The sequence below is a fragment of the Somniosus microcephalus genome, unplaced genomic scaffold (genome assembly GCF_052327205.1).
Source record: "Somniosus microcephalus isolate GS21.2 unplaced genomic scaffold, FLI_Smic_1.0 scaffold1243, whole genome shotgun sequence".
Lineage (NCBI taxonomy): Eukaryota > Metazoa > Chordata > Chondrichthyes > Squaliformes > Somniosidae > Somniosus > Somniosus microcephalus.
The window spans coordinates 3,988-29,670 of record NW_028226430.1 but is presented as its reverse complement, the minus strand read 5'-3'; the positions used below and the strand labels follow the sequence as shown (position 1 = coordinate 29,670).

Here is a 25,683-nt window from a genome sequence, read left to right as displayed (position 1 = left end):
ATAGAAATGCAAGTCTGTCTTTTACAGGAAACACAAACTCCCAATGTCCGCTCTTACCACGAGTTGAAATTTAGATATTCTGCGCTTCCCCCCCCAATCACCATACCTGTCAATAATGAGACTGCTCTCTCGTCTCTGTTTAGGTCCTTTGATGAACTGCGTGGGCTAGTTGTGGAGAATGTCTCAAGAGTTCATACACGTATCGACCTTGGACCCCGGGAATCAACTGGATCCAGATGACTTGCGATTGGACGAGGATGAAGTAGACCATGTCGAATGGGAGGAGCCCACGGGTGAGGTCCCCAAACCCCCCTCGACAACGTTTCAAGTGGCGGTGGGAGTTTAACGCCGTGACACCAAATTGAGGGGTTAAAGTTAATACTGAGGGGGAACGTGACAAAATACAAGAAGACTTTAATAAACTTGCAGAATGGGCGTGACGTTGGCAAATGAACTTCAACATGGGTAACTGTGAGGTGGTGCGGTTTGGTAGGAGGAACATTAGAAAGAGGAGCAGGAGTAGGCCATTCGGCCCCTCGAGCCTGCTCCGCCATTCAATCAGATCATGGCTGATCTTCGACCGCATCTCCACTATCCCCATATCGCTTATCTCCCTTAATATCCAAAAATCTATTGACCTCTGTCTTGAATATACTCAACGACTGAGCCTCCACAGCCCTCTGGGGGAGAGAATTCCAAAGATTCACCACCCTCTGAGTGAAGACATTTCTCCTCATCTCAGTCCTAAATGGCCGACCCCTTATTCTGAGACTGTGACCCCTGGTTCTAGACTCTCCATCCAGGGGAACCATCCTCCCTGCATCTACCCTGTCAAGCCCTGTAAGAATTTTGTATGTTTCAATGAGATCACCTCTCATTCTTCTAAACTCTAGAGAATATAGGCCTAGTCTACTCAATCTCTCCTCATAGGACAATCCCCCCATCCCAGGAATCAGTCTGGTGAACCTTCGTTGCACTCCCTCTATGGCAAGTATATCCTTCCTTAGGTAAGGAGACCAAAACTGTACACAATACTCCAGGTGTGGTCTCACCAGGGCCCTATATGATTGCAGTAAGACATCTTTACTCTTGCACTCAAATCCTCTTGTAATAAAGGCCAACATACCATTTGCTTTCCTAATTACTTGCTGAGGAATATGGAGGCCACATACTCCTTGCAAAATAAGAGTCTAGCTGGGGTAGAGGAGCAAAGGGATCTGGGGGTACAGATAGACAAATCATTAAAAGTAGCGACGCAGGTTAACAAGGCCATAAAAAAGCAAACCAAGCACGGGGATTCCTTTCGAGAGGGGTAGAATTGAAAGGCAGAGCGGTTGTGTTAATCTCGGGTGATTTTGCCAGCCCTGGGGAGGCAGGACTGCTGGGGAAAATGGCAGAATCTGGGGGCGGGTGCCCAACCCAGCCCAACCCACCTCCATGCCATCTTGCCAGGAGGTGGGTAGCCGTCCCGTGCCGGGTCCCGTCTCCTTGGAAGCGGGAAGGGATTACATCCACTTAACTGCCTGTTAACAGGCAGAAAATAGGATTTTCCCCGTTTAACCCACACAAGTGCGGGCTTCCGAAGGCTGCAAACCCCGCCAGGGTCACCGAGGCGAGCAGTGGGTCTGCGGGGGTCGGAGGGGTCCAAAAGTGTGATGTGAAGGTTAAGTGATGGGTGCAAGAGTGTAGAGGTGAGTATCTGAGGTAAGTGGAAAGTGTTTTTAAAAGTGTACTTTTTGTTTCTTCCTGCAGGCTTCAGTTGGTGTGTATGCGGAGAGTCTCGCATCTCCATGTTGGAGATGACAGATGGCTGTTGCATTCTCGGATGCGACAACCATCTAATTTCTGCAAAAGAAAGAGGTTTGATGAGGTCTTGAATTCAAGAACTCATCAAACTACAGGAAACTTTCGATTTACCGGCACCTAAATAACCGGAAATCTCGGTTAACCGGCAAAATTCAGGAGTAGGTTCAGGTAAGTTTTACTTCATATTGTACTTGCCTTCCTCAATCTGTTGCTGTGCAAGGGTGTGGCTGCAGCTGTTGCTAAGCTACAGAGATGCTTGGAATTTATGGCCATTGTTCTGAACCTGTTGCTAAGCAACAGGGTTTGTTGCTTTATACGGAGCTCTCAGCTCCGTATCTTTTACTATAGCGCTCGGTGATCCGGAATTTTTGATGAACCGGCACCACGTCGGTCCCGGATTTAAAAAAAGTTTCCTGTACAGAGAATGTCAGTGTTTGACAGCTTCACAGAGCTGTCAAACAATGGCAATTCAGCTGTCAATTTTTGACAGATGAAACGTCATACGTTGACGTGCTCTGTAACCGGCTTTCCCTTAATTGGCCGGACTTAACCAGGTCAATCAAGGGAAAATAGCGTGGGGTTGGCCAGAAGTCGATGGAGGCGGGACTAAAACCCGACAAGTGGGAGTCACGCCTCCAAAAGCTCCCCATGGGCAAAATCCAGCCCTATGTATCGAGCCTTGGTTAGACCACACTTGGAGTAGTGTGTACAGTTCTGGTCTCCATATTATCGAAAGGATGTAGAGGCATTGGTAAAGGTACAAAAAAGATTTACAAGGTTGATAAGAGAACTACGCCAAAGGCGCAATATAATTACAAGTGGTTATTTTTGCAAACGTCCTTTCAGATGAGCTGACCAGCCCCTTTCTACTGGTCTATAATATAAAGCCATTCAGAGAACGGAATCGCCAGGTGTTTCTGAAGGGAGTGCCAGTGACCGCCCATGTTGAAGGCATCGAGCGTCATCTTCGCGGGTTCAAGGTAAGAATTTCCAACATTTCGCAAAAGGTTCACATTCAATTATTTATCCGTCTTTCGGATGAGACGTTAAACCGAGGCGCCCCCCCCCCCCCCCTGTCTGCCCCCTCGGGTGGATGTAAAGGATCCCATGGCCACTATTTCGAAGAAGAGTAGCGGAGTTCTCCCCGGTGCGTGCCACATAATAGGCTTGCCAGCAAAGTTGAAGCCCATGGAATAAAAGGGACAGTGGCAGCATGGATACGGAATTGGCGAAGTGACAGGAAACAGAGAGTAGTGGTGAATGGTTGTATTTTGGACGGGAGGAAGGTATACAGTGGTGTTCCCCAGGGGTTGGTTCTAGGACCACTGCTTTTCTTGATATATATTAATGACTTGGACGTGGGTGTACAGGGCACAATTTCAAAATTTGCAGATGAGACAAAACATGGAAGTGTAGTGAACAGTGAGGAGGATAGTGACAGACTTCAAGAGGACATAGACAGGCTGGTGGAATGGGCGGACACGTGGCAGATGAAATTTAATGCAGAAATGTGTGAAGTGATACATTTTGGTGGAAAGGAGAGGAGAGGAAATATAAACTAAAGGGTACAATCCTAAAGGGAGTGCATAAACAGAGAGACCCTGGGGTATATGTGCACAAATCATTGAAGGTGGCAGGGCAGGTTGAGAAAGTGGTTAAAAAAGCATATGGGATCCTGGGCTTCATAAATAGAGGTATAGAGTACAAAAACAAGGAAATTATGATAAACCTTTATAAAAACACTGGTTCGGCCTCAACTGGAGTATTGTGTCCAATTCTGGGCACCACACTTTAGGAAGGATGTGAAGGCCTTCGAGAGAGTGCAGAAAAGATTTACGAGAATGATTCCAGGGTTGGACTTCAGTTATGTGGATAGACTGGAGAAGCTGGGGTTGTTCTCCTTGGAGCAGAGAAGGTTGAGAGGAGATTTGATAGAGGTGTTCAAAATCATGAGGGGTCTGGACAGAGTAGATAGACAGAAACTGTTCCCATTGGCGGAAGGGTCGAGAACTAGAGGACACAGATTTAAGGTGATTGGCAGAAGAACCAAAGGCGACGTGAGGGAAAACTTTTTTTACGCAGCGAGTGGTTAGGATCTGGAATGCACTGCCTGAGAGGGTGGTGGAGGCAGACTCAATCGTGGCTTTCAAAAGGGAGCTGGATAAGTACCTGAAGGAAAAAAAATTGCAGGGCTACAGGGAAAGGGTGGGGGAGTGGGACTAGCTGAAGTGTCCTTACAGAGAGCCGGCGCAGGCTCGACGGGCCAAATGGCCGCCTTCTGTGTCATAACCATTCTATGATTCTATGAAGGATGGTGTGTTTAGCATTGAATGGATGACTATAGGCAGGAAGTACTAAACACCTCCTGTAAGATGGCGTGTATGGAGCTTGGAGGAATGAGAGGGAAGTCCCGAGCAACAACAGCCACAATAATTTAAAACATTTTGTGTCTAGATAGATTTCTAGACACAAAAGGCATCAAGGGGTATGGGGAGAGAGCGGGAATATGATACTGAGATAGAGGATCAGCCATGATCATATTGAATGGCGGAGCAGGCTCGAAGGGTCGAATGGCCTACTCCTGCTCCTATTTTTCTATGTTTCGAATGACTAAGGGGAAAGAGCGGGGGAGCGGAACTAATTGGAGAGCTCTTGCAGCGAGCCAGCACAGTCGCGATGGGCCGAATGGCCTCCTTCGGTGCTGTATGATTCTACAAGAGTGGTTGTGATGGAGAGGGAGATCGCAGGCCAGAGATTAGAGAAGGTCCACCTATTGGTGGAGGTAGCCTTTTAATAAGCCATCATACAGCAGAGAGAGGATCTGTGCTGCAATGAGGCGGACTATAACTGATGCGTTTCTTTAATTTTGTGTTTCACACCAAATGTAGTCATTTCGTGCAGTCAAAGCTAACCTTCCTTCCTTTTTTGTCTTCCCTCAAGGTTCGGCCGAGTACAGTTTATATGATGAGGATAACACATGGAGACTTCACATGGACGGTGAAGAAGAAATTCAAACATTTTGAAGAACTGCACCGAGATCTGATCAAGCACAAGTTCAAGGTCCGGGTCATTCAACCATTAGCCAGGTGAGCTTTACCTTTCTAAAACAGGTCGTCCGGTCATTTATCTCACTGCTGTTTGCTCAGGCCAACATCCCCAGCATCGAAGCTCTGACCACGCTCAATCAGCTCCGATGGACGGGTCACATCGTCCGCATGCCCGATACGAGACTCCCAAAACAAGCGCTCTACTCGGAGCTCCGGCACGGCAAGAGAGCCCCAGGTGGGCAGAGGAAACGCTTCAAGGACACCCTTAAAGCCTCCTTGAAAAAGTGTTAATATTCCCACCGACACCTGGGAATCCCTGGCCCAAGACCGCACAAAGTGGAGGAGAAGCATCCGGGAAGGCGGCGAACACCTCGAGTCTCTTCGCTGGGAGCAAGCGGAAGCCAAGCGCAGGCAGCGCAAGGAGCGCACGTCAACCCAAGCACCCCACCCACCCACCCCTTCAACCACCATCTGCCCCACCTGTGACAGAGACTGTAGGTCCTGCATTGGACTAATCCGTCACCTGAGAACTCATTTTTAATGTGGAAGCAAGTCATCCTCGGTTCCGAGGGACTGCCTAAGAGAAGAGTTTGTGGGATCAGGATTTTTTTTAATGAGATGTGGCCGTTGCTGGCAAGGCCAGCATTTATTGCCCATCCCTAAATGCCCTCGAGAAGGTGGTGGTGAGTAGCCTTCTCGAACCGCTGCAGTCTGTGTGGTGAAGGTTCTCCCACAGTGCTGTTAGGGAGGGAGTTCCAGGATTTTGACCCAGTGACGATGAAGGAACGGCCGATATATTTCCAAGTCGGGATGGTGTGTGTGTGACTTGGAGGGGAACTTGGAGGTGGTGGTGTTCCCATGCGTCTGCTGCCCTTGTCCTTCTAGGTGGAAGAGGTCGCGGGTTTGGGAGGTGCTGCCGAAGAAGCCTTGGCGAGTTGCTGCAGTGCATCTTGTAGATGGTGCACACTGCAGCCACGGTGCGCCGGTGGTGGAGGGAGTGTACTTTTAAAGTGGTAGAGGGGGTGCCAATCAAGCAGGCTGCTTTGTCCTGGATGGTGTTGAGCTTCTTGAGTGTTGTTGGAGCTGCACTCATCCAGGCAAGTGGAGAGTATTTCATCACACTCCTGACTTGTGCCTTGTAGATGGTGGAAAGGCTTTGGAGAGTCAGGAGGTGAGACACTCGCCACAGAATACCCAGCCTCTGACCTCTTGTTGCCACAGTATTTGTGTGATATAAATATAAGATAGTCACTAATAAATCCAATGGGGAATTCAGGAGAAACTTCTTTACCCAGAGAGTGGTGAGAATGTGGAACTCGCTACCACAGGGAGTGGTTGAGGCGAATGGCAGAGATGCATTTAAGGGGAAGTTAGATAAGTACATGAGGGAGAAAAGAATAGAAGGATATGTTGATGGGGTGGGAGGAGGCTCGTGTGGAGCATAAACACCGGCATGGACCAGTTGGGCGGAATGTCCTCTTTCAGTGCTGTAACATTCGTTATAATTCTGTGTAGTTGAAGACAGAATTGGTGCTAGTTTGCGAAGCCTGTCGATGCGTACTGTCTAGGCTCACGAAGGATGGCAACTTGGGTGAGGTAGCAGAGACTGGGCCGGAATCCCAGCGAGAGTCCGCAGAGGAGCCGAGATTTTTAAAAAAATCATCCGACAGGCACCCCCTGGCAACAATTCAAACTCTGCCTCCTGTTCTCCATCCGTTTATCTCCAGGCTGAAGGCACATCAGGGACTGAGACGAGGGCCCGGGTTTACCATGGCGATGCCTTCGCTTCCTCACCAGCCCGAGTGGGCCTCCATGAGGCAAGCGTCCAGTAAACAGGTAAGGTATGACCTCCAGGCCTGCCTGGGTAAAGGTCGGGGGTGGCATTGGACAAGGGGTGGGTGTGGGATGGGGGGGGCAGGGGAGAAGCATAATGGGTGGAATTGCATTTGCTGCCCATTATAGGGCCCGCCCGGTGCTCGATGCTATTGAAGTCAATGGAACTCGATATGGGGCCAGCCTACAATGGGTGAGCAACACGATTCTGCTGTTTTGTGTCTCTGCCCAATTTCACCCCCGCTGTTCCTTGACTATTAAAACATAAGAATCAGGAGCAGGAGTCGGCCATTCGGCCCTTCAAACCTGCTCCGCCATTCAGTAAGATCATGGCTGATCTTCTACCTCATCTCCACCTTCCTGCACTATCTCCATATCCCATGATTCCCTTAATATCCAAAAATCTATCACACTCTGTCTTGAATATACTCAACGACTGAGCCTCCACAGCCCTCTGGGGTAGAGAATTCCAAAGATTCACCACCCTCTGAGTGAAGAAATTCCTCCTCAACTCAGCCCTAAATGGCTGACCCCTTACTCTGAGACTGTGACCCCTGGTTCTAGAACCCCCAACCAGGGAAAACATCCTCCCTGCATCTACCCTGTCATGCCCTGTAATTTTGTATGTTTCAATGAGATCACACCTCATTCTTTTAAATTCTTGGGAATATAGGACAATTCCCCCCATCCCAGGAACCACTCTAGTGAACCTTTGCTGCACTACCTCTAAGGCACATATATACTTCCTTAGGTAAGGAGACCAAAACTTTACTCCGTACTCCAGGTGTGGTCTCACCAAGGCCCTATATAATTTTAGCAAGACTTCTTTACTCTTATACTCCAATCCCTTTGTAATAAAGGCTAACATACCATTTGCTTTCCTAATACTTTCTGCACCTGCATGTTAACTTTCAGCGATTTCATGTAGAAGGACACCCAGGTCCCTCTGAATACTAGCATTTCCCAATCTCTCTCCATTTAAAAAAAAAAAAATTCTGCTTTTCTATTTTTCCTACCAAAGTGGATAACTTCACATTTCTCCACATTATACAGGAAACTTTGGTTTATCCGGAGGTGTTATGTCCGGAATACTTGATCTAACGGTAAAAATCAGGAGCCGCTTTTTTTAGTTCCCGTTGCTTTTTTTTCCCCAGTCAGGCACTGCAAGGTCTGTAGCTATAGCAACAGCTTCAGCTACAAACGCTTGCAGCTGCAGCTGACTGTTTTGAAGCAACAGGGTTTGTTGATTCACACGGAGCTTTTCAGTTCCGTATCTCTCAACATTAACGCTGGTATGTCCGGCACTTTTGATGGTACGGCACCAGCTCGGTCCCGTCCGTGCCGGATATCAAAGTTTCCTGTATTCCATTTGCCATGTTCTTGCCCACTCACTTAACTTGTCTATATCCCTTTGCAGCCTCTTTGCACCCTCCTCACAACTTACTTTCCCACCTAGCTTTGTATCATCAGTAAACTTGGATACATTGCACTCGGTCCCTTCATCTAAGTCAGTTTAGTACATTTTGGAGAAGGCTGGGGGGGCAAACACTTAATATGAAGTAAGGCAAAGCATTGGGATCTATGCAAGAGAGATATTTGACCCAAGATTCACTTCCAAATAAGAGTGTTGGGTAAAAAGCTAGGAAGAAGGAATGGGAAGTTAGGGTCCTTGCTCCTGATCACTTCCCAGTGCACAGGTGGATGCCATGCGAGGACATGATTCAGCTTGGTTATGATGCTGCCATGGTGGAATAGCCCGATAATGCTTGTCCTCTCTAGGCTGGTGCATGAAGAATGTGGACTGAGGCGAAGTAATGTGGGGAGGTGAGGCTGCAGTGCCTTGAGGAACCGTACACGAGTATCTGTTTAGGTGTCAGCCGTGACTGAGTAGTAGCAATCTTGCCTCTGAGTCAGACGGTCGTGGGGATATGTCCCACTGCACTGAGCTCTAAATCCAGGCCAACATTCCCAGTGCAGTACTGAGGGAGGGCTGCACTGTCGGAGGTGCCATCGTTCGAATCAGACATAAGAACATAAGAATTAGGAGCAGGAGGAGGCCATTCAGCCCCTTGAGCCTGTTCCGCTATTCAATGAGATCATGGCTGATCTGCGACCTAACTCCATCTACCTGCCTTTGCCCCATATCCCGTTTACAAAAATCTATCAATCTCAGATTTTTTGCCGTTTGCAGAAGAGAGTTCCAAACTTCTCCCACCCTTTGTGTGTAGAAGTCTTTCCTAACTTCACTCCTGAAAGGCCTGGCTCTAACTTTTAGACTATACCCCCTAGTCCTAGAATCCCCAACCAGCAGAAATAGTTTCTCTCTGTCTACCCTATCTGTTCCCCATAATATCTGGAAAACTTCGATCAGATCACCCCTTAACCTTCTAAATTCCAGGGAATACAACCCTAATTTGTGTAATCTCTCCTCGTAACTTAACCCTTGAAGTCCGGGTGTCATTCTGGTAAATCTACGCTGCACTCCCTCCAAGGCCAATACATCCTTGCTCAGGTGTGGTGCCCAGAACTGCTCACAGTGCTCCAGGTGTGGTCTAACCAGGGCTTTGTACAGCTGCAGCATAACTTCTACCCCCTTGTATTCTAGTCCGCTAGATATAAAGGCCAGCATCCCATTAGCCTTTCTGATTATTTTTTGTACCTGTTCATGACATTTTAATCATTTTACCTGGGCCCCCAAGTCTCTTTGGACATCCACTGTTTCTAGCCTTTCACCATTTAGAAAGTATCCTGTTCTATCCTATTTAGGTCCAAAGTGGATGACATCACATTTGCCTACATTGAAATCCATTTGCCACAGTTTTGCCTATTCACTTAATCTGTCGCTATCCCTTTGTAATTTTATGCTTTTATCTACACTGCCTACAATGCCGCCTATCTTTGTGTCATCAGCAAATTTGGATATGTGACTTTCTGTCCCATCATCTAAGTCATTAATTGTAGTGTCCGTGTGTAGATAAAGACACTGAGGACAGGAGTTGGTTCATAGGTATTTACTAAGCAAGTCTGGGGGGGGTTCTAAAGGATATACACAATACACAGGCTTATATAGCCCAAGTGGCAATTACCGGCATTACGCACACCTGGGGCTCTTAAAGGCACATACACCACAATTCCTCCCCTTCTAGCTAACTAGTACATCATATTTTAAGTAATTATTAATTACATGTTATATGCAAAATAATATACATTGCTGTATTAATTAATTATAAGCTAGTCTCTCAGGAGGCTTCCTGACTCGGTCCGGATAACGCCTCGGGGGTGTAGTAGTTTCTGGTGGTGTAGTAGGTTCTTCTGGTAAGGCTGATTCGGCTTGAAGGCCAGTGTCGGGTTCATCGGGTTCCAGTATCACCGGATCGGAGGTAGATATGGGTATCTCTACTTCATCGTTAGATGTATAGCGTGGTGGTGTAGGTTGTCCCTTTTCGGACGACTTGATGATTTGGTCAGCATGGCGCCTTATTATGCTTTCTCCGATGTCCACGGTATATATCAGTGGTCCTAGTCGTGTGCAGATAGTTCCAGGCTGCCATTTCTCGGTACGGTAGTCCCGGGCCAAAACCGGTTAGCCTATCTGGAAGGCCCTAGTTGGCCTTTCATTCATGCCCTGAAACTGCCGGTTCTCCACGTCCCTTCGGATGTTGGGCTTGACCAAATCCAGCCGGCATCTTAGGTTTCTATTGCAGAACATCATGGCGGGAGTTTGGTTTGTAACCATATGTGTTGCATTCCTATATGCAAATAAGAAGTTATCCACCTTGTGCTGAAGTTTTATGTCTTCATTACCCATGGCCTTTATGGCCTTCTTAAAGGTCTGGACAAACCTTTCAGCCAATCCATTGGTGGCGGGATGGTATGGGGCGGACGTGTAGTGCTTTACCCCATTGTTCTTTAAGAACTTTCTGAATTCTTCGGACACAAATTGCGGTCCATTATCAGAACATATCTGTTCCGGCAGCCCATTCCTGGCAAATATGGTCCTTAATACTGTGATGGTTTTTTCCGTGGTGGTGGAGGACATCTTTATTACCTCCGGCCACTTGGAGTGTGCATCAACTGCGATTAAGAACATTGAGTCCATAAATGGACCAGCAAAGTCGATGTGCACCCTTTGCCAGGGAGATGAGGGCCACTCCCATGGATGTAGAGGGGCCTGTGGCGGAGCATTTTGGACCTTCTGGCATCCTAGGCAGCTCTTGGTCATGTCTTCGATGTCTCCATCGATACCTGGCCACCATACAAACGCCCTAGCTAGGTTCTTCATTTTCACTCCACCCAGATGCTCCTCGTGAAGCTCCTTTAGCACTTTATCCTGGAGTTTGGGTGGAATCACCACTCTGGATCCACACATCAAGGTTCCTCGGCACACTGACAGCTGTTCTCTTCTTTGCGAGAATGCTGGCAACAGTGGTTCGCCATGTGCTGGCCATCCCTTCATTGTTAAATCGTAGACCCGTGAGAGAGTAGGGTCATTTCTGGTCTCCCTTTCAATGGCAGAATTTGTCACCGGTAGACATTCCACTATGGTAGAGTGGAATATCTCTACTGGGTCTACTGTAGGTGCTTCTTCTATCGTTGGCAACGGCAGGCGCGATAAACCGTCAGCATTCCCATGCTGTTTTGACCCTTTGTATTTAATGTTGTATTGGTGTGCCCCTAGAAAAAGGGACCACCTCTGTAGTCTTTGTGCCGTCATAATGGGGACACCTTTCTTAGGGTTGAATATGGAGATGAGGGGTTGATGGTCAGTCAGCAAGGTAAATTTTTGTCCGTGTAGGTAATGGTTGAATTTCTCCACTCCCCATACCAGGCTGAGTGCTTCCCTGTCTATCTGGGAATAGTTACGCTCAGCTGAGTTCAATGAGCGCGACGCAAAAGCTATCGGCCGTTCCGAGCCATCAGGGAATCTATGGGACAATACCGCTCCTATGCCGTAAGGGGATGCATCGCACGCCAGTCTGATTGGTAGTGATGGGTTGTAATGAGCCAAAACTTTCTCGGATGTGATTAAGTCTTTACATTTATGGAAGGCACGTTTACAGTCTTCGTTCCATTTCCAAATCACTCCTGTGTGTAGAAGATCATTAAGAGGGTGTAGAATAGTTGATAAGTTCGGTAAAAACTTATGATAGTAATTTATTAATCCCAGGAATGACCTCAATTGTGAAACATTTTCAGGTGCTGGGGCTTTTATAACTGCTTCAATTTTTTCAGGTGACTTATGCAACCCTTCCTTATTAATTATGTGGCCACAATATGATATCTGATTTTGGAAAAATTCGCACTTGGGGCGATTTGCTTGTAGGCCCCGTTCTTTCAGCCTAGTGAGCACCTGCTCCAAATTGGCAAGGTGCTCGTTGTCGTTTTCTCCTGTTATAAGGATGTCGTCTAGGTAACACTGAGTCCCCGGAATCCCTTGCAGGACTTGCTCCATAGCTCTTTGCCAGATAGCTGGAGCTGATGCTACTCCAAAAACCAGTCGATTGTACTGGTACAGGCCTTTGTGTGTGTTTATTGTGAGATACTTTTTAGAGGTCTCCTCAACCTCCATCTGTAGATATGCCTGTGCCAAGTCAATTTTTGTGAAACGTTTTCCTCCGGATAGTGAGGCGAAAATATCTTCTATCCTCGGAAGAGGATACTGTACCGTGTGAAGGACCGGGTTTACAGTCACCTTAAAGTCCCCACAGATGCGAATTTTTCTCTGTTCCTCAGAGTTATTTTTCAATTTTTTTCATGACTGGAACGATGGGTGTTGCCCATTCGCTCCAATCTATTTTGGATAATACGCCTGCCTTTTCCAAATTCTCCAGCTCTGCCTCGACTGCCGGACGTATTGCGTATGGCACCGGTCTTGCCTTAAAAAATTTTTGAATTGCTGTATCTTCCACTTTTATTGAGGCGGTGATGCCTTTCAAGGTTCCTAGTTTCTCTTGAAACACTTCTTTGGCGTTGGCCAAGATGTCTTTTAATCGTTCAGGTATGATGTCATCATTGTTTTCTTCCTTACTGGTCACCGTCAGTGCCTGAATGGAGTGCCAGTCTAAACGTATCTTCCTTATCCATTCACGTCCCAACAACGGTGGACCACCATCTTGTAGAATGTATAAATACAACTTTTGTATTTCTTTGCCGTTGTATACCACAGGCACCTTTTATTTTTCCTTTGGGGTATACTTTCTGCCCCGTATATGTTTTTAAGATAATGGATGTGTCTTTTAGAGGTATATGCGAAAATAGCCTCTCGTAATCTCGTCGATTTATTACGGTTAGAGCTGATCCTGTATCTAGCTCCATTTTAACTGGGGACCCTGCTATTATGAGGGTAACCCAAATGGTCTGGTAATCTTCATTGGCAATTACATTATGTAATTTGAGAGAGCTTAGTCTCTTGTTCCCGGAGTCGCTATCGCTCTTCTGGTCTTTGGAGCTACTGTCCGTCATCATTTGTACCTTTCTGTGCTTTTCCTTATTGATTCTTTTCCCGTTAGTGGATTTTTTATTTTCAGATCGGCATACACGTGGAATGTGCCCCATCTTTCCGCATCGCCTGCATGCTTTTTCTTTGAACCAGCAATCCCTCTGGGCATGGTTGGATCTGCCGCAGCGATAACATCTCTCGAAACCCCGTGTCATTTCATGGGTGCCGAAGTCCTGTGGCCTTTGCTGTATCTTTGCCGCTCCTATTGCACTGAAAGCCTTGTCCAGTGTTAAATCTTTTCCAGAAGATACCTTTTTTTGTGTTTCTACACTTAGGGGATCGCAGATGAATTTGTCTTGCAGAGAATCTGCCAGTCCTGCCTCGAATTGGCAGTGTAGGGTATCAACAATCTCCTCAAAATTCTTGTCCATCGGTTCGGCTGGAGTGATTAAGTTGCGTAACAGCTTGTATGTTTCTGCGCCCATAAGATCCAGAAGCACTGAAGCTTTTTTTTCATCTTCTATTCCATTTGCGGTGCAAAACACCTCCACTCTTTCTACATATGTGGTCCAATCCTCTATCTTATCAAAAACATCAATATTGCCAAAGTTAGGCTCCGTTTCGTTATCAAAAGCATCAATATTGCCAGACTTAGGCATTTCAAAAAAGATATGGCGCTTCCCGCGCTTTTTTTTTTCTCTAGCAACGATATGGCGCTTCCTGCGCTTTCCCGCCGCTGCTACCGATAACAACGCTGTTTTACTGTGGTTTCCGTTTATTCACTGTTGGAGACTCGTTCCCGATGGAGGTCTAAATGCTGACCTGCTTGCCGCGCCGGCCGTCTCCCGAGTGCACCCTCCCAGTCCGTTATTGCTTGCCTCTGATTTCGCTGCCTGTCTCAGCTGTAGAGCCCGCCGCTGGAGCCCCAGCCTGACGCCCAGGAAGGATTAGCGCAGTACCTGCCACCAGCTTGGCCAGCTGGTGAAACCACCGTTTCTATTACTTCCTTGAGTCTTCTGGACGCTGGAGGAATCGATGTCCTTGAGGTGCTGCCGAATTGCAGGTAAGTCCGTTTCCACTTCGTCGCCACTGTAGTGTCCGTGTGTAGATAAAGACACTGAAGACAGGAGTTGGTTCATAGGCATTTACTAAGCAAGTCTGGGGGGGGTTCTAAAGGATATACACAATACACAGGCTTATATAGCCCAAGTGGCAATTACCGGCATTACGCACACCTGGGGCTCTTAAAGGCACATACACCACATTAATAAATACAGTGACTAGTTGAGGCCTCAACACAGATCCCTGCGGGACACCACTAGTCACCTCCTGCCAATTAGATTACCTGCCCCTTATCCCTACTGCCTGTCTCCTGTCGCTCAGCCAATTTCCTACCCAGGTCAATAATTTGCCCACATTTCCCTGGGCTTCTACCTTAGTTAACAGTCTCTTGTGTGGGACTTTATCAAATGCCTTCTGGAAGTCCATATAACTAACGTCCATAGACATTCCCCTGTCCACTACTTTAGTCACCTCCTTTAATCTAAAAATCTATCAATCTCAGCTTTGAATATACTCAAAGACTCAGCCTCCACAGCCCTTTGAGGTAGAGAATTCCAAAGATTCACAACCCTCTGAGTGAAGAAATTCTTCCTCATCTCAGTCTTAAATGGCCGACCCCTTATCCTGAGACTATGCCCCCTAGTTCTAGACTCTCCAGCCAGGGGATACAACCTCTCAGCATCTACCCTGTGAATCGTCCTCCGAATGTTACGTTTCAATGAGATCTCCTCTCATTCTTCTAAACTCCAGAGAGCATAGGCTCAATCTACTCAATCCAAGACGTTAAGCTGGTTGGATGTAAAAGATGCCATAGGCACTATTTCGAAGAAGAGCAGGGGGAATTCTCCCCGGTGTCCTGGGCCCAATATTTATCCCTCAATCAACATCCCTAAAACAGATGATCTGGTCATTTATCGCATTGCTGTTTGTGGGAGCTTGCTGTGCATAAATTGGCTGCCCCGTTTCCTACATTACGAAAGTGACTCCACTTCAAAAAGTATTTCATTGGCTGTAAAGCGCTTTGGGACGTCCTGAGGTTGTGAAAGGCCCTATAGAAACAGGAGTCCTTTGCTTTAGCGCCTTCAGGAGTGATGAGGAGAGAGTCGAAGGCGGTTAATGTGTTAACACCGGGAAGCTGGTGTGAAGATACCTAAATGAAACGGGAAAATATAGTGTGAAGGAGGTGGTCCAATCAGTAAACCTCAGCCTGAGCGGTTGTTTCTTTTTAAATCTTCAGAAACGCCTGGAGGAATATCTGAACGCAATACTCGAGAAGTCTTTCTACAGAAACTATCACGGAATGGTAACGTCACACCCTGACTACTACTTCTCCTCCTGATGTCTGTCCTACAGTCTTTGTGGGTAACTTCACACTTCTGACTTCCACCCCTTCCTCTTGCTGTCTGTGTTAGTCTCTGAAATGGTCAACCAGGCTGGATCTTGCTGGGGAACTAAGTGTGGAGACGACACACACCCGCAAATCAGCCAGCGGGTTCGGGGGATGGAGAGAGACGCCACGAGTTGCCAATCTCCAGAACTTAGCTGGTGGATTTTTACATTTTGCTTTTCCCAAACGGCCTCGCCCCCTCAAACTCCCCATTACTGTTCAGAGTTTGCTGGATTTACACATCAATCGCCCATGAAACACGCCGCAGAAACTGCAGTCTGGTAATTCAGAGTGTAAGCAGCCTTTTAATGGCTCGATCATGGCCGATCGATCATGGCCGATCGACCTCGCCGGCCCAGAAAGGGAGCAGTTTAAACTGTGGAGTCTCATTCCTGCAGGTAGTAAATTGTTGTTAGAGATTTAAACCGTTTCAAATTTTACATTTTTTATTTTTTTTTCCTTTCTCTCTTAATTCAATCTTTCTTTCCCTCTTTATTTCTCTCTTTGTACCTGATTTCACTCTAATTCATCCATCTTACTTTGGTTCCCCTTATTTTGCCCCTTCCCCCTCTTGAACCCCTCTAACCCCCGGCCCACCTTTACTTGCCCCCTTTTACTTGGCTGCCCCTTTACTTGGGCGGCCTCCCCCATTACTTGCCCCCCTAACTCCACCCCCCCATTACTTCCACCGCTCTACTTCATCCACATCACACAGAAACCCCACAGTGCAGATAGAGGCCATTTCGGCCCATCGAGCCTGCACCGACACATATCCCACCCGATCCCCGTAACCCCTACACCAACACATATCCCACCCTATCCCCGTAACCCCACATATTTTAATCCCCCTAACACTAAGGGTCAATTTATCATAGCCAATCAACCTAACCCGCACATCTTTGGACTGTGGGAGGAAACCGGAGCACCCGGAGGAAACCCACGCAAACACGGGGAGAATGTCTGTGTGGAGTTTGCACAGTCACCCGAGGCCGGATTCGAACCCGGGTCCCTGGCGCTGTGAGGCAACAGTGCTAACCACTATGCCACCGTGCTGCCCGATAGATTTAAAGCCCCTTTGGACTGTCTGCTCAATATGTTCGAAGCTGACACCATATTGGTAACAGTTATGATTTTTATTTAAGCGTAAGTGAGACTTAACACATTGGCGTACTCGAGCAGTGGTTTACAAGAACCAATTGAGAATGGCATTACTCCGTGGATCGTTGTGTAGACGGCGCGACCCATTCCTCGTACTCACAAACGCTTGTACACCTGTCTGGTGTCCTCCTTGGCCCTTCTACATTGAGAGAGGCCCAAGCCCACGAGGCTTTACCCCAAAAAACCAGAACTGCAGAAACATCCATCCAGTCATGTAGCTTTCACATTCTACCCAATGATGGACCCGGCACGTCTCTGTGTCCAGGCACAGACCGTGGGGCCCCCTTTATTTGTCTGTTCACCTTAGACGCACGTTTTTTCTGTTCCTACAGTGATGGCGCACCCTGTGGACCTTGAAGGCAACTAGTGTTCTAACTGTAAGTCAAGCCCAGCTTCTTTTCCTAATTTTAGCGGAGGAGAAATAAAAATAGGTTCATCAAACTGTAGACTAGCAAAATCAATACAAGCCACAATCTAGCAAAGCTTCTGACTGAAAAATAGGAAAAGGGGATTATATTTGATTATATTTCAACAAATTCCCACAGTCAGATAAGAGAGCGAGCACGGTAAAAAGCTTCAAATCTCGCACTATTTTCACACCTCTTCTAGCAATAACAATTAGTTTATTTAAGAAAAGATATACTTGTTCTCGAGGCAGTTCAGAGAAGGTTCACTCGGTTGATTCCGGAGATGAGGGGGTTGACTTATGAGGAAAGGTTGAGTAGGTTGGACCTTTGCTCATTGGAATTCAGACGAATGAGAGGCGATCTTATCGAAACATATAAGATTGTGAGGGGGCTTGATCGGGTGGATGCGGGGAGGATGTTTCCACTGATGGGTGAGACTAGAACTAGGGGGCGTAATCTTAGAATAAGGGGCTGCCCTTTCAAAACTGAGATGAGGAGAAACTTCTTCACTCAGAGGGTAGTAAATCTATGGAATTTGCTACCTCGGAGAGCTGTGGAAGCTGCGACATTAAATAAATTTAAAACGGAGATAGACAGTTTCCTAGCTGATAAGGGAATTAGGGGTTACGGGGAGCGGGCAGGGAAGTGGACGTGAGTCTAGATTCGGATCAGCCATGATCCTATTGAATGGCGGAGCAGGCCCGAGGGCCCATATGGCCTACAACTACTCCTACTTCTTATGTTATGTTTTTGCAATGACAATGATACTTGTGATCGTACGTCATCCCGAGAGTCCAAAAGCAGTGGTTTCTGGAGAACAGCTGTTCTAGCGAAAAGCTTAGGGTCATTTAACTCTTGCAGTCCCTCTAAAAACCCTCAAGCCTATATTCGCGTCCCCTCCGCTTCGTCACCCTCCTTCTCCGTTGTTCCTGTTTCGTTCTCAATCCTTCAATCTCATTGGTTCAGGGGGTGTGCCCTGTTGTCCTCACCACACCAGCGTTCGCTCGCTCGCACTTCCAGCAAGTTACGGAGCAAAAAAAAGCTTCCGAACAGAAGCGTGCAAGGAAAAAGGCTTGAAGGCACCCACGCCGCGAGATGTCCCGCTCCAGCAAGATCCCGCCTGATTGTCTGTCTGTCAGGCCCATTCCTGGGCTCCTGTTTAACCTGTGCTCCTGCAGTGAGGGGGCCCAGGTTGGAGGGTGGCTTGCCCCTGTCCAAGGGAGGTCCATCAGATTGTAAGCCTCCTGTGTGGTGCTGTTCTGAACTTTAGTCACACGCATGTGTTACTGTGTCTTTCACTTTTTTTAATCAAAATGCGAGAGTGTGTAAGGGAAACGGTGGATGGAAGGTGTCAATACTTTCTATGATTTCATGTGATGATACTGGGGCTAAAAAGGTTCAATTATGAGGACAGGTTCTGCATAGACTTGGCCTGTATTTCCATGAGTATAGAAGATTAAGGGGTGATCTACTCACGGTACTTAAGATGATTAAAGGTAGATACAGGAAACTTTGTGCTATCCGGCACCGACGGGACCGAGCTGCTGCCGTTCCCTCAAAACTGCCGGACACTCCAGCGGCAATGTTGAAACATACGGAGATTTCCATCTCCGTATGAATCAACAAACCCTACAGCCTCTAAACAGTCGGCAAGCGTCTCTAGCTGAAGCTGTTGCTTAGCTACAGACCTTGCAGAGCTTGACTGTTCAAAAAAAGCAAAGAAAAGAAACGAAAAGAATAAAAAACGGCTCCTGATTTTTGCCGGTGGCTCGAGCTTGCCGGACGGTTCGCCTCTGGATAAAACAGTTTCTCTCTACAGGAAACTTTATTTTCTCTGGTGGGGGGAGTCAGAACAAGGGGGTGTAAATTTAAAATTAGAGCCAGGCTGTTCAGGGGTGATATCAGGAAGCACTTCTTCACACAAAGGGTAGTGGAAATCTGGAACTCTCTCCCCTAGAAAGCTGTTGAGGCTGTGGGGTCAATTGAAAATTTCAAAACTGAGATTGGTGGCTTTTGTTGGGCAAGGACATTAATGGATACAGAACCAAGGCGGGTGGATGGAGTTAAGGTACAGATCAGCCGTGATCTGATTAAATGATGGAACAGGCTCGAGGGGCCGAATGGCCGCCGCCTGTGAGTTGTCCCACCCGGGCGCTCTCTAGTCTGTGGTCAGCGGGAAGCTTGCTGTTGGAGCAGGGAAATGTTGGGAGCCGTCTGGGATCTGGTGGGAATGAGGGCATCGGGACTGGGAGGCCAGGCAGCCTTGGAGCAGGTGAGCCGAGGGGGCATCCACGTTGGCGGGAGTGACAGGCCAGGATAGGCAGGAGCTGGGAGCTGGCGAGGGCGGGCACGAGGGAGTTGGGGAGCAGGTCCAGTCCAGTCATGTACCACAACAGAGGGGATATTATTTGCAGGGCAATGGGGGAACGAGCAGGGGAGTGGGACTAATCGGAGAGCTCTTTTTCAAACGAGCCGGCTCGGGCACGATGGGCCGAATGGCCTCCGATTCTATCTGATTCTGTGAAAGAGTTCTCCAATTAGTCCTCCAGCCCTGCTCTTTTCCCCATAGCCCTGCAAATTTTTATTTTTCAAGCGCCTTGGGACATTTTGCTACATTAAATGCGAGTTGTTGTGTAAACAATTCGATTTTGAAAGTTACTATTGAATCTTCCGCCACCCTTTCAGGCATCGCACTCACGATCACAGCGACTCGCTGCGTTTATATAAAAAAAAACAAAAAAAAAAACCCTGTGCCCTCTGGTTCCCGACCTTCTTGCCAGTGGAAACAGTTTCCCCCTCTTTACTCTTATCACCTCTACTGAATCTCCTCTTGTCTTGCCTGAACCTAGCAAGTCTCCTCCTGTGTTTTGAATGGAGCTAAAGTTGAATACAGGAAACTTTTTTTTTATCTGGCACGGACAGGACCGACGTGGTGCCGGTTCATCAAAAATTCCGGATAACCGAATGTTATTGTAAAAGATACAGGAGCTGAGAGCTCCGTATAAAGCAACAAACCCTGTTGCTTAGCAACAGGTTCAGAACAATGGCCACAAGTTGCAAGCGTCTCTGTAGCTTAGCAACAGCTGCAGCCACACCCTTGCACAGCAACACATGGAGGAAGGCAAGTAATAAAAGTTACCTGAACCTACTCCTGAATTTTGCCGGTTAACCGACATTTCCGGTTATTTCGGTGCCGGTAAATCGAAAGTTTCCTGCATGTAAGGTATGTTTTAAAAGGCATTAATTTTTGCTTTCAAAGGGCGATCTGTAGGCAAGTGGCCATCTGCAACAGGGACAGCGTAAAACTGCTTACGACGGATTGGCCTGATTCTTATCTGGTCCATTTTAAAGAGGCGCTGTCGCAATTAACTGGAGGGCAGGCAAACCAGAATTCGGTGCTTTATCAGAATGCAGAACACCGTTTTCAAAGGAATGCAATTTCACCGCAGACGGCACGCAATGAATCAACAGTCCCTGGCGTTTGTGATAAGTTTCCCTGTCAACGATGTGCAAGGAAATGAGGTTATCCCTGTGTGAGAGCCTCAAAGCCCATGGCTAATGTGTGCCCCTTTGTTGGGAAAAGATGGCCAAGTAGTTAAGGTCACAATAGATTAAATCTGCTCATCTATTGTGTTCTGTTTTTTATTATCATTCATTCTCGGGATGTGGGCGTCGCTGGCATTCAGTGCCCATCCCTAATTGCCCCCTTGAGAAGGTGGCGATGAGCCACCTTCTTGAACCTCTGCAGTCCCGTTGGTGAAGGTACTCCCACAGTGCTGTTAGGGAGGGGGGGCTGGATTTTTGCCCATGGGGAGCTTTTGGAGGCAGGACTCCCACTTGTTGGGCTTTAGTCCTGCCTCCAACTTCTGGCCAACCCACGCTTTTTTCCCCTCGATTGACCTTATTAAGCCCGCCCAGCGTCAGCATATTGACGTTTCATCTGTCAAAAATTTTTGACGGATGAATTGGCATCATTTGACAGCTCTGAGAAGCTGTCAAACACTGACAATTCTCTGTTGTTTGGTGAGTTCTTGTATTCAAGACCCACCAAACCTCTTTCTTTAGCAGAAATTAGATGGTTGTTGCATCGGAGAATCCAGCAGCCATTCTGTCATCTCTGCCGGTGAGATGCGAGACTCTCCGCATCCCCAACGAGTGAAGCCTGCAGGAAGAAACAAAGGTAAGTTAACTTTTTCTAACACTTTCCACTCACCTCTCCACACTTGCACCCATCAGGCACCTCCACAGTGCACTTTTAGACGCCTCCGACCCCCGCAGACCCACCGCTCGCCTCGGTGACCCTCGCGGGTCTCGGAGCCTTCGGGAAGCCCGCACTTGTGTCGGTAAAATGGGGATAATCCTCTTATCTGCCTGTTAACTACCTGTTAACGGGCAGTTAAGTGGCTGCAATCCCCTTCCCGCCTCCAGGAGACAGGACCCGGCGCGGGTCGGCTACCCGCCTCCTGGCAAGATGGCACAGAGCTGGGTTGGGGGCGGGATGGGCGCCCACCCCCAGATTCTGCCATTTTCCCGGCAGTCCTGGATTTTGACCCAGCGACGATGAAGGAACGACCGATATGTCCAAGTCGGGATGGAGCGTGTGTGAGACTTGGAGGTGGTGGTGTTCCCGCGTGCCTGCTGCCTTTGCCCTTCTAGGTGGTGGAGGTCGCGGGTCTGGGAGGAGCTGTCGCAGACTACACGCGTGGGATAAAATCCCATCCTCGTCGCTACCGCTGACATCTTTTGATTTACGTGAGGGTTTCGAAGGAGAGTTCAGAGATCTTGCCTGGTCGGGACTAAAGGTCACGAATGAATTTAAGGGGAAGCTAGATAAACACATGAAGGAGAAAGGAATAGTCGGATATGTTGGATCCTTTCCATGGCATTAATTTCAAATATCAAAAAAAATTAAAATATAGAATATTAAGTTAGTAAATAGAAGGCTGAGGGGTGACCTGATAGAGGTCATTAAAATTATGAAGGGGTTCGATAGGGTTGACGTAGAGAAGATGTTTCCACTTGTGAGAGACCAGAACTAGGGGCCATCGATATAAGATAGTCACTAATAATCCAATTCAGGAGAAACTTCTTTACCCAGAGAGTGGTGAGAATGTGGAACTCGTCACCACAGGGAGTGGTTGAGGCAAATAGCACAGATGCAATTAATGGGAGGCTCGATTAAACACATGAGAGTGAAAGGAATAGAAGGATATACTGATGGGGTGAGATGAAGTAGACATGACAGGAGGCTGGTGTGGAACATAAACACCGGCACGGACCAGTTGGGCCGAATGGCCTGTTTCTGTGCTGTAAATCCTAGGACTGGTCTAGAAGGAAAGGAATGAAGGGCTGAATGGGTTTTCCTCATAGCAAGCTTTCTCGTGTCTCTGATAGTAGCATCGACAGCTAAGTGAATCTATACAGTTAAGTGAATCTATATATGTGGCTAATTTACCTGCAACTCCCACCATGGCGGTCAATTGAAGTAGAGAAAAAGACAATGGGCCGGAATTTGCGATCGGACACCTCCGATCTTCAAAAAACCTACGCATTTACCTGGTGGCCCGGGAGATACGGAGGCTTGCGATCCTGGGCCTCTCCTGGTAGAAATGCATAGAGGCCCGCGTATCCCAGGAGCGCAGGCGGTTCGCAAGCGCCCCTGGGCTCATGTGAGCCGGCCCAACCAGTGAAAGAAGAGAATCCCCATTCATACTTATGGGGATTCCGTACGTACATAGAAACATAGAAGATAGGAGCAGGAGTAGGCCATTCGGCCCCTCGAGCCTGCTCCGCCATTCAATGAGATCATGGCTGATCATCCAAATTCAGTACCCGGTCCCTGCTTTCTCCCCATACCCCTTGATCCCTTTAGCCTTAAGAAATATATCCAACTCCTTCTTGAATATATTTAATGAATTGGATTCCACTGCCTTCTGTGGTAGAGAATTCCACAGGTTCACCACTCTCTGGGTGAAGAAATTCCTCCTCATCTCAGTCCTAAATGGCCTACCCCTTATCCTTAGACTGTGACCCCTGGTTCTGGACTCCCCGACCATCGGGAACATCCTTCCTGCATCTAGTCTGTCCAGTCCTGTCAAATTTATAAGTTTCAATGAGATCCCCTCTCATTCTTCTAAACTCCAGCGAGTACAAGCCCAATCGTCCCAATCTCTCCTCATACGTCATTCCTGCCATCCCAGGTATCAGCCTGGTACGGAACTGTCATAAATATGAATGGGGATGACACAAAAAATACACCAACAAGTGAAATAAATGTTTTTTAAAATTGCATATATAAAATTAATTAAAATGGCATTTAATTAAATATTTTAAACAAATGTAATTTTTTGAAAACAAATGACTGTATATGTTTTAACGGGGCTAAAATATAAACTTACCTTATTGGACAGGGTTTTTGATGTATAAGTGAGTGATAAAATGTTATTTTTTAAAACTCTGTTATGCTGGTAAAAGCAGGCCTTGTGCCTGCGTTTATCGGGTGTAAGAATTTCACGGGCATTCTGTGGGCACCTCGTACGCACCCGTGGGGGGCGCAAAATACGACCCAGTATTTCATTGCTCAGAATGTATTTGTTTAGAGTAAACCAAATTATTCATCGTTCTCTGTAATCAAGAATTTTTTTTGACACGAAGGGAATCGAGGGGTATGGGGATGGGGCGGGAAAGTGGAGTTGAGGTTGAAGATCAGCCATGATCTTATTGAATGGTGGAGCAGGCCCGAGGGGCCGTTTGGCCGACTCCTGCTCCTAATTCTCATGTTCTTGTGCTGTGCGTACTCTGTAGTTACCAGTGATTATTACCCTACCCGCCTTGCCCCTGCCGCCCCAAGTCTGGGGGGAGGGGAGGGGAGTGGGGTGGGGGGCCCTCTGCCTGACAGTAACTGAACCCACCTGTACTTCTGGGTACATGACCATCGGCCCAATGCTTCCCCAGGTGCCCACTGACTCCTTGACCGGGACCTGCACCCAGAATCAGGTGGAGTGGGAGGGGGGGGCAATGGAAATCCAACAACAACTTCCATTTCCAAGGCGCCTTGAACCTAGGAACAGGAGGAGGCCATTCAGCCCCGCTAGCCCGTTCGGCCATTCTGTTAGATCGTGGCACAGATTGACTGCCGCGGTTCCTACATCACAAGAGTGGCTACACTTCGGAAAACAAAGTACTTCATTGGCTGTAAAGTGCATTGGGACATCCTGAGGCGGTGCAAGGCGCGATAGAAATGCTTTCTTCTTTGGTAAGTAAACAATGGTAAGTTTCAGGGGGTGGTTCCTTTCCTCCATATTTGGAAAGAAATCAAGTTTTGCTGATTCACAGTTCATTAAACAGTTCAGGAATCTATTGGCTACACCTTTAGTGGTCCTTCGAACAATCTATCAGGAGCGAGACTGACGGTAACCACCTCCTGTTTCCTCTTGAATGCAATCCTGATTTGGTATCCGATTGAATTTAATATGTGGCTAACCAGGTTGCATTTGATTTCCAGATGGCATTCCTGGACGTAAGTGAACTGTCCTTCATTCAAGACTTGGGTCCAAAAGGCTTGTAAGTGACCTTGATTTGTTCGGTGACCACAATTGGGTGACTTGTCGAGGATCCACAGGGTTTGCCATAGCTCTGCTCCCCAATGGGGGTCTGGCTTTTTATTTTGGCATTCTTGAGGGAAGAAACATAGAAGATAGGAGCAGGAGTAGGCCATTCGGCCCCTCAAGCCTGCTCCGCCATTCAATGAGACCATGGCTGATCATCTAAATTCAGTACCCTGTCCCTGCTTTCTCCCCATATCCCTTTAGCCTTAAGAAATATATCCAACTCCTTCTTGAATATATTTAATGAATTGGCTTCAACTGCCTTCTGTGGTAGAGAATTCCACAGGTCCACCACTCTCTCGGTGAAGAAATTCCTCCTCATCTCTGTCCTAAATGCCTTACCCCTTATCCTTAGACTGTGACCCCTGGTTCTGGACTCCCCCGCCATCAGGAACATCCTTCCTGCATCTAGTCTGTCTAGTCCTGTTAAAATTTTATAAGTTTCAATGAGATCCCCTCTTCTAAACTCTAGCGAATATAAGCCTAATCGACCCAATCTCTCTTCATACGTCATCCCTGCCATCCCAGGTATCAGTCTGGTGAATCTTCGCTGCACTCCTTCCATGGCAAGAACATCCTTCCTCAGATAAGGCGACCAAAACTGCACACAATACTCAAGATGTGGTCTCACCACGACCCTGTACAACTGCAGCAAGACATCCCTGCTCCTGTACTCGAATCCTCTCGCTATGAAGGCCAACATACCATTTGCCTTCTTAACCGCCTGCTGCACCTGCATGCTTACCTTCAGCGACTGGTGCACAAGGACACCCAGGTCTCGTTGCACTTCCCCTTTTCCCAATCTATTGCCATTCAGATATTAATCTGCCTTCCTGTTTTTGCCACCAAAGTGGATAACCTCGCATTTATCCACATTATACTGCATCTGCCCAATCGCCCAACCTGTCCAAATCATCCTGGAGTTTCTCGGCATCCT

The 25,683-nt window shown here is 47.5% G+C and overlaps 1 protein-coding gene across 2 annotated transcripts; it reads left to right on the top strand.

Moving 5' to 3' along the window:
- Window positions 1–140: 140 nt before the first annotated feature.
- Window positions 141–25,683, top strand: LOC147080689 (phospholipase D2-like). Of its 2 annotated transcripts, none has more exons than XM_085981116.1 (6): window positions 141–293; window positions 2,653–2,786; window positions 4,747–4,892; window positions 6,581–6,689; window positions 15,425–15,490; window positions 24,644–25,683. In XM_085981116.1, exons 1-6 carry the CDS (start codon window positions 179–181, stop codon window positions 24,704–24,706), a joined length of 633 nt encoding a protein of 210 aa, XP_085837242.1. In that variant the 5' UTR covers window positions 141–178; the 3' UTR covers window positions 24,707–25,683. The 2 variants fall into 2 exon arrangements, with proteins under 2 accessions (XP_085837242.1, XP_085837243.1); XM_085981117.1 differs by lacking the exon at window positions 24,644–25,683 and adding an exon at window positions 20,399–23,828.

Coding starts and splice junctions, on each gene's coding strand:
- LOC147080689 (XM_085981116.1), top strand. CDS start 179: ATGTCTCAAGAGTTCATACACGTATCGACCTTGGACCCCGGGAATCAA. Junction 4,893..6,580: donor GTCATTCAACCATTAGCCAG/GTGAGCTTTACC, acceptor GTTTATCTCCAG/GCTGAAGGCACATCAGGGAC. Junction 6,690..15,424: donor GGCAAGCGTCCAGTAAACAG/GTAAGGTATGAC, acceptor TTAAATCTTCAG/AAACGCCTGGAGGAATATCT.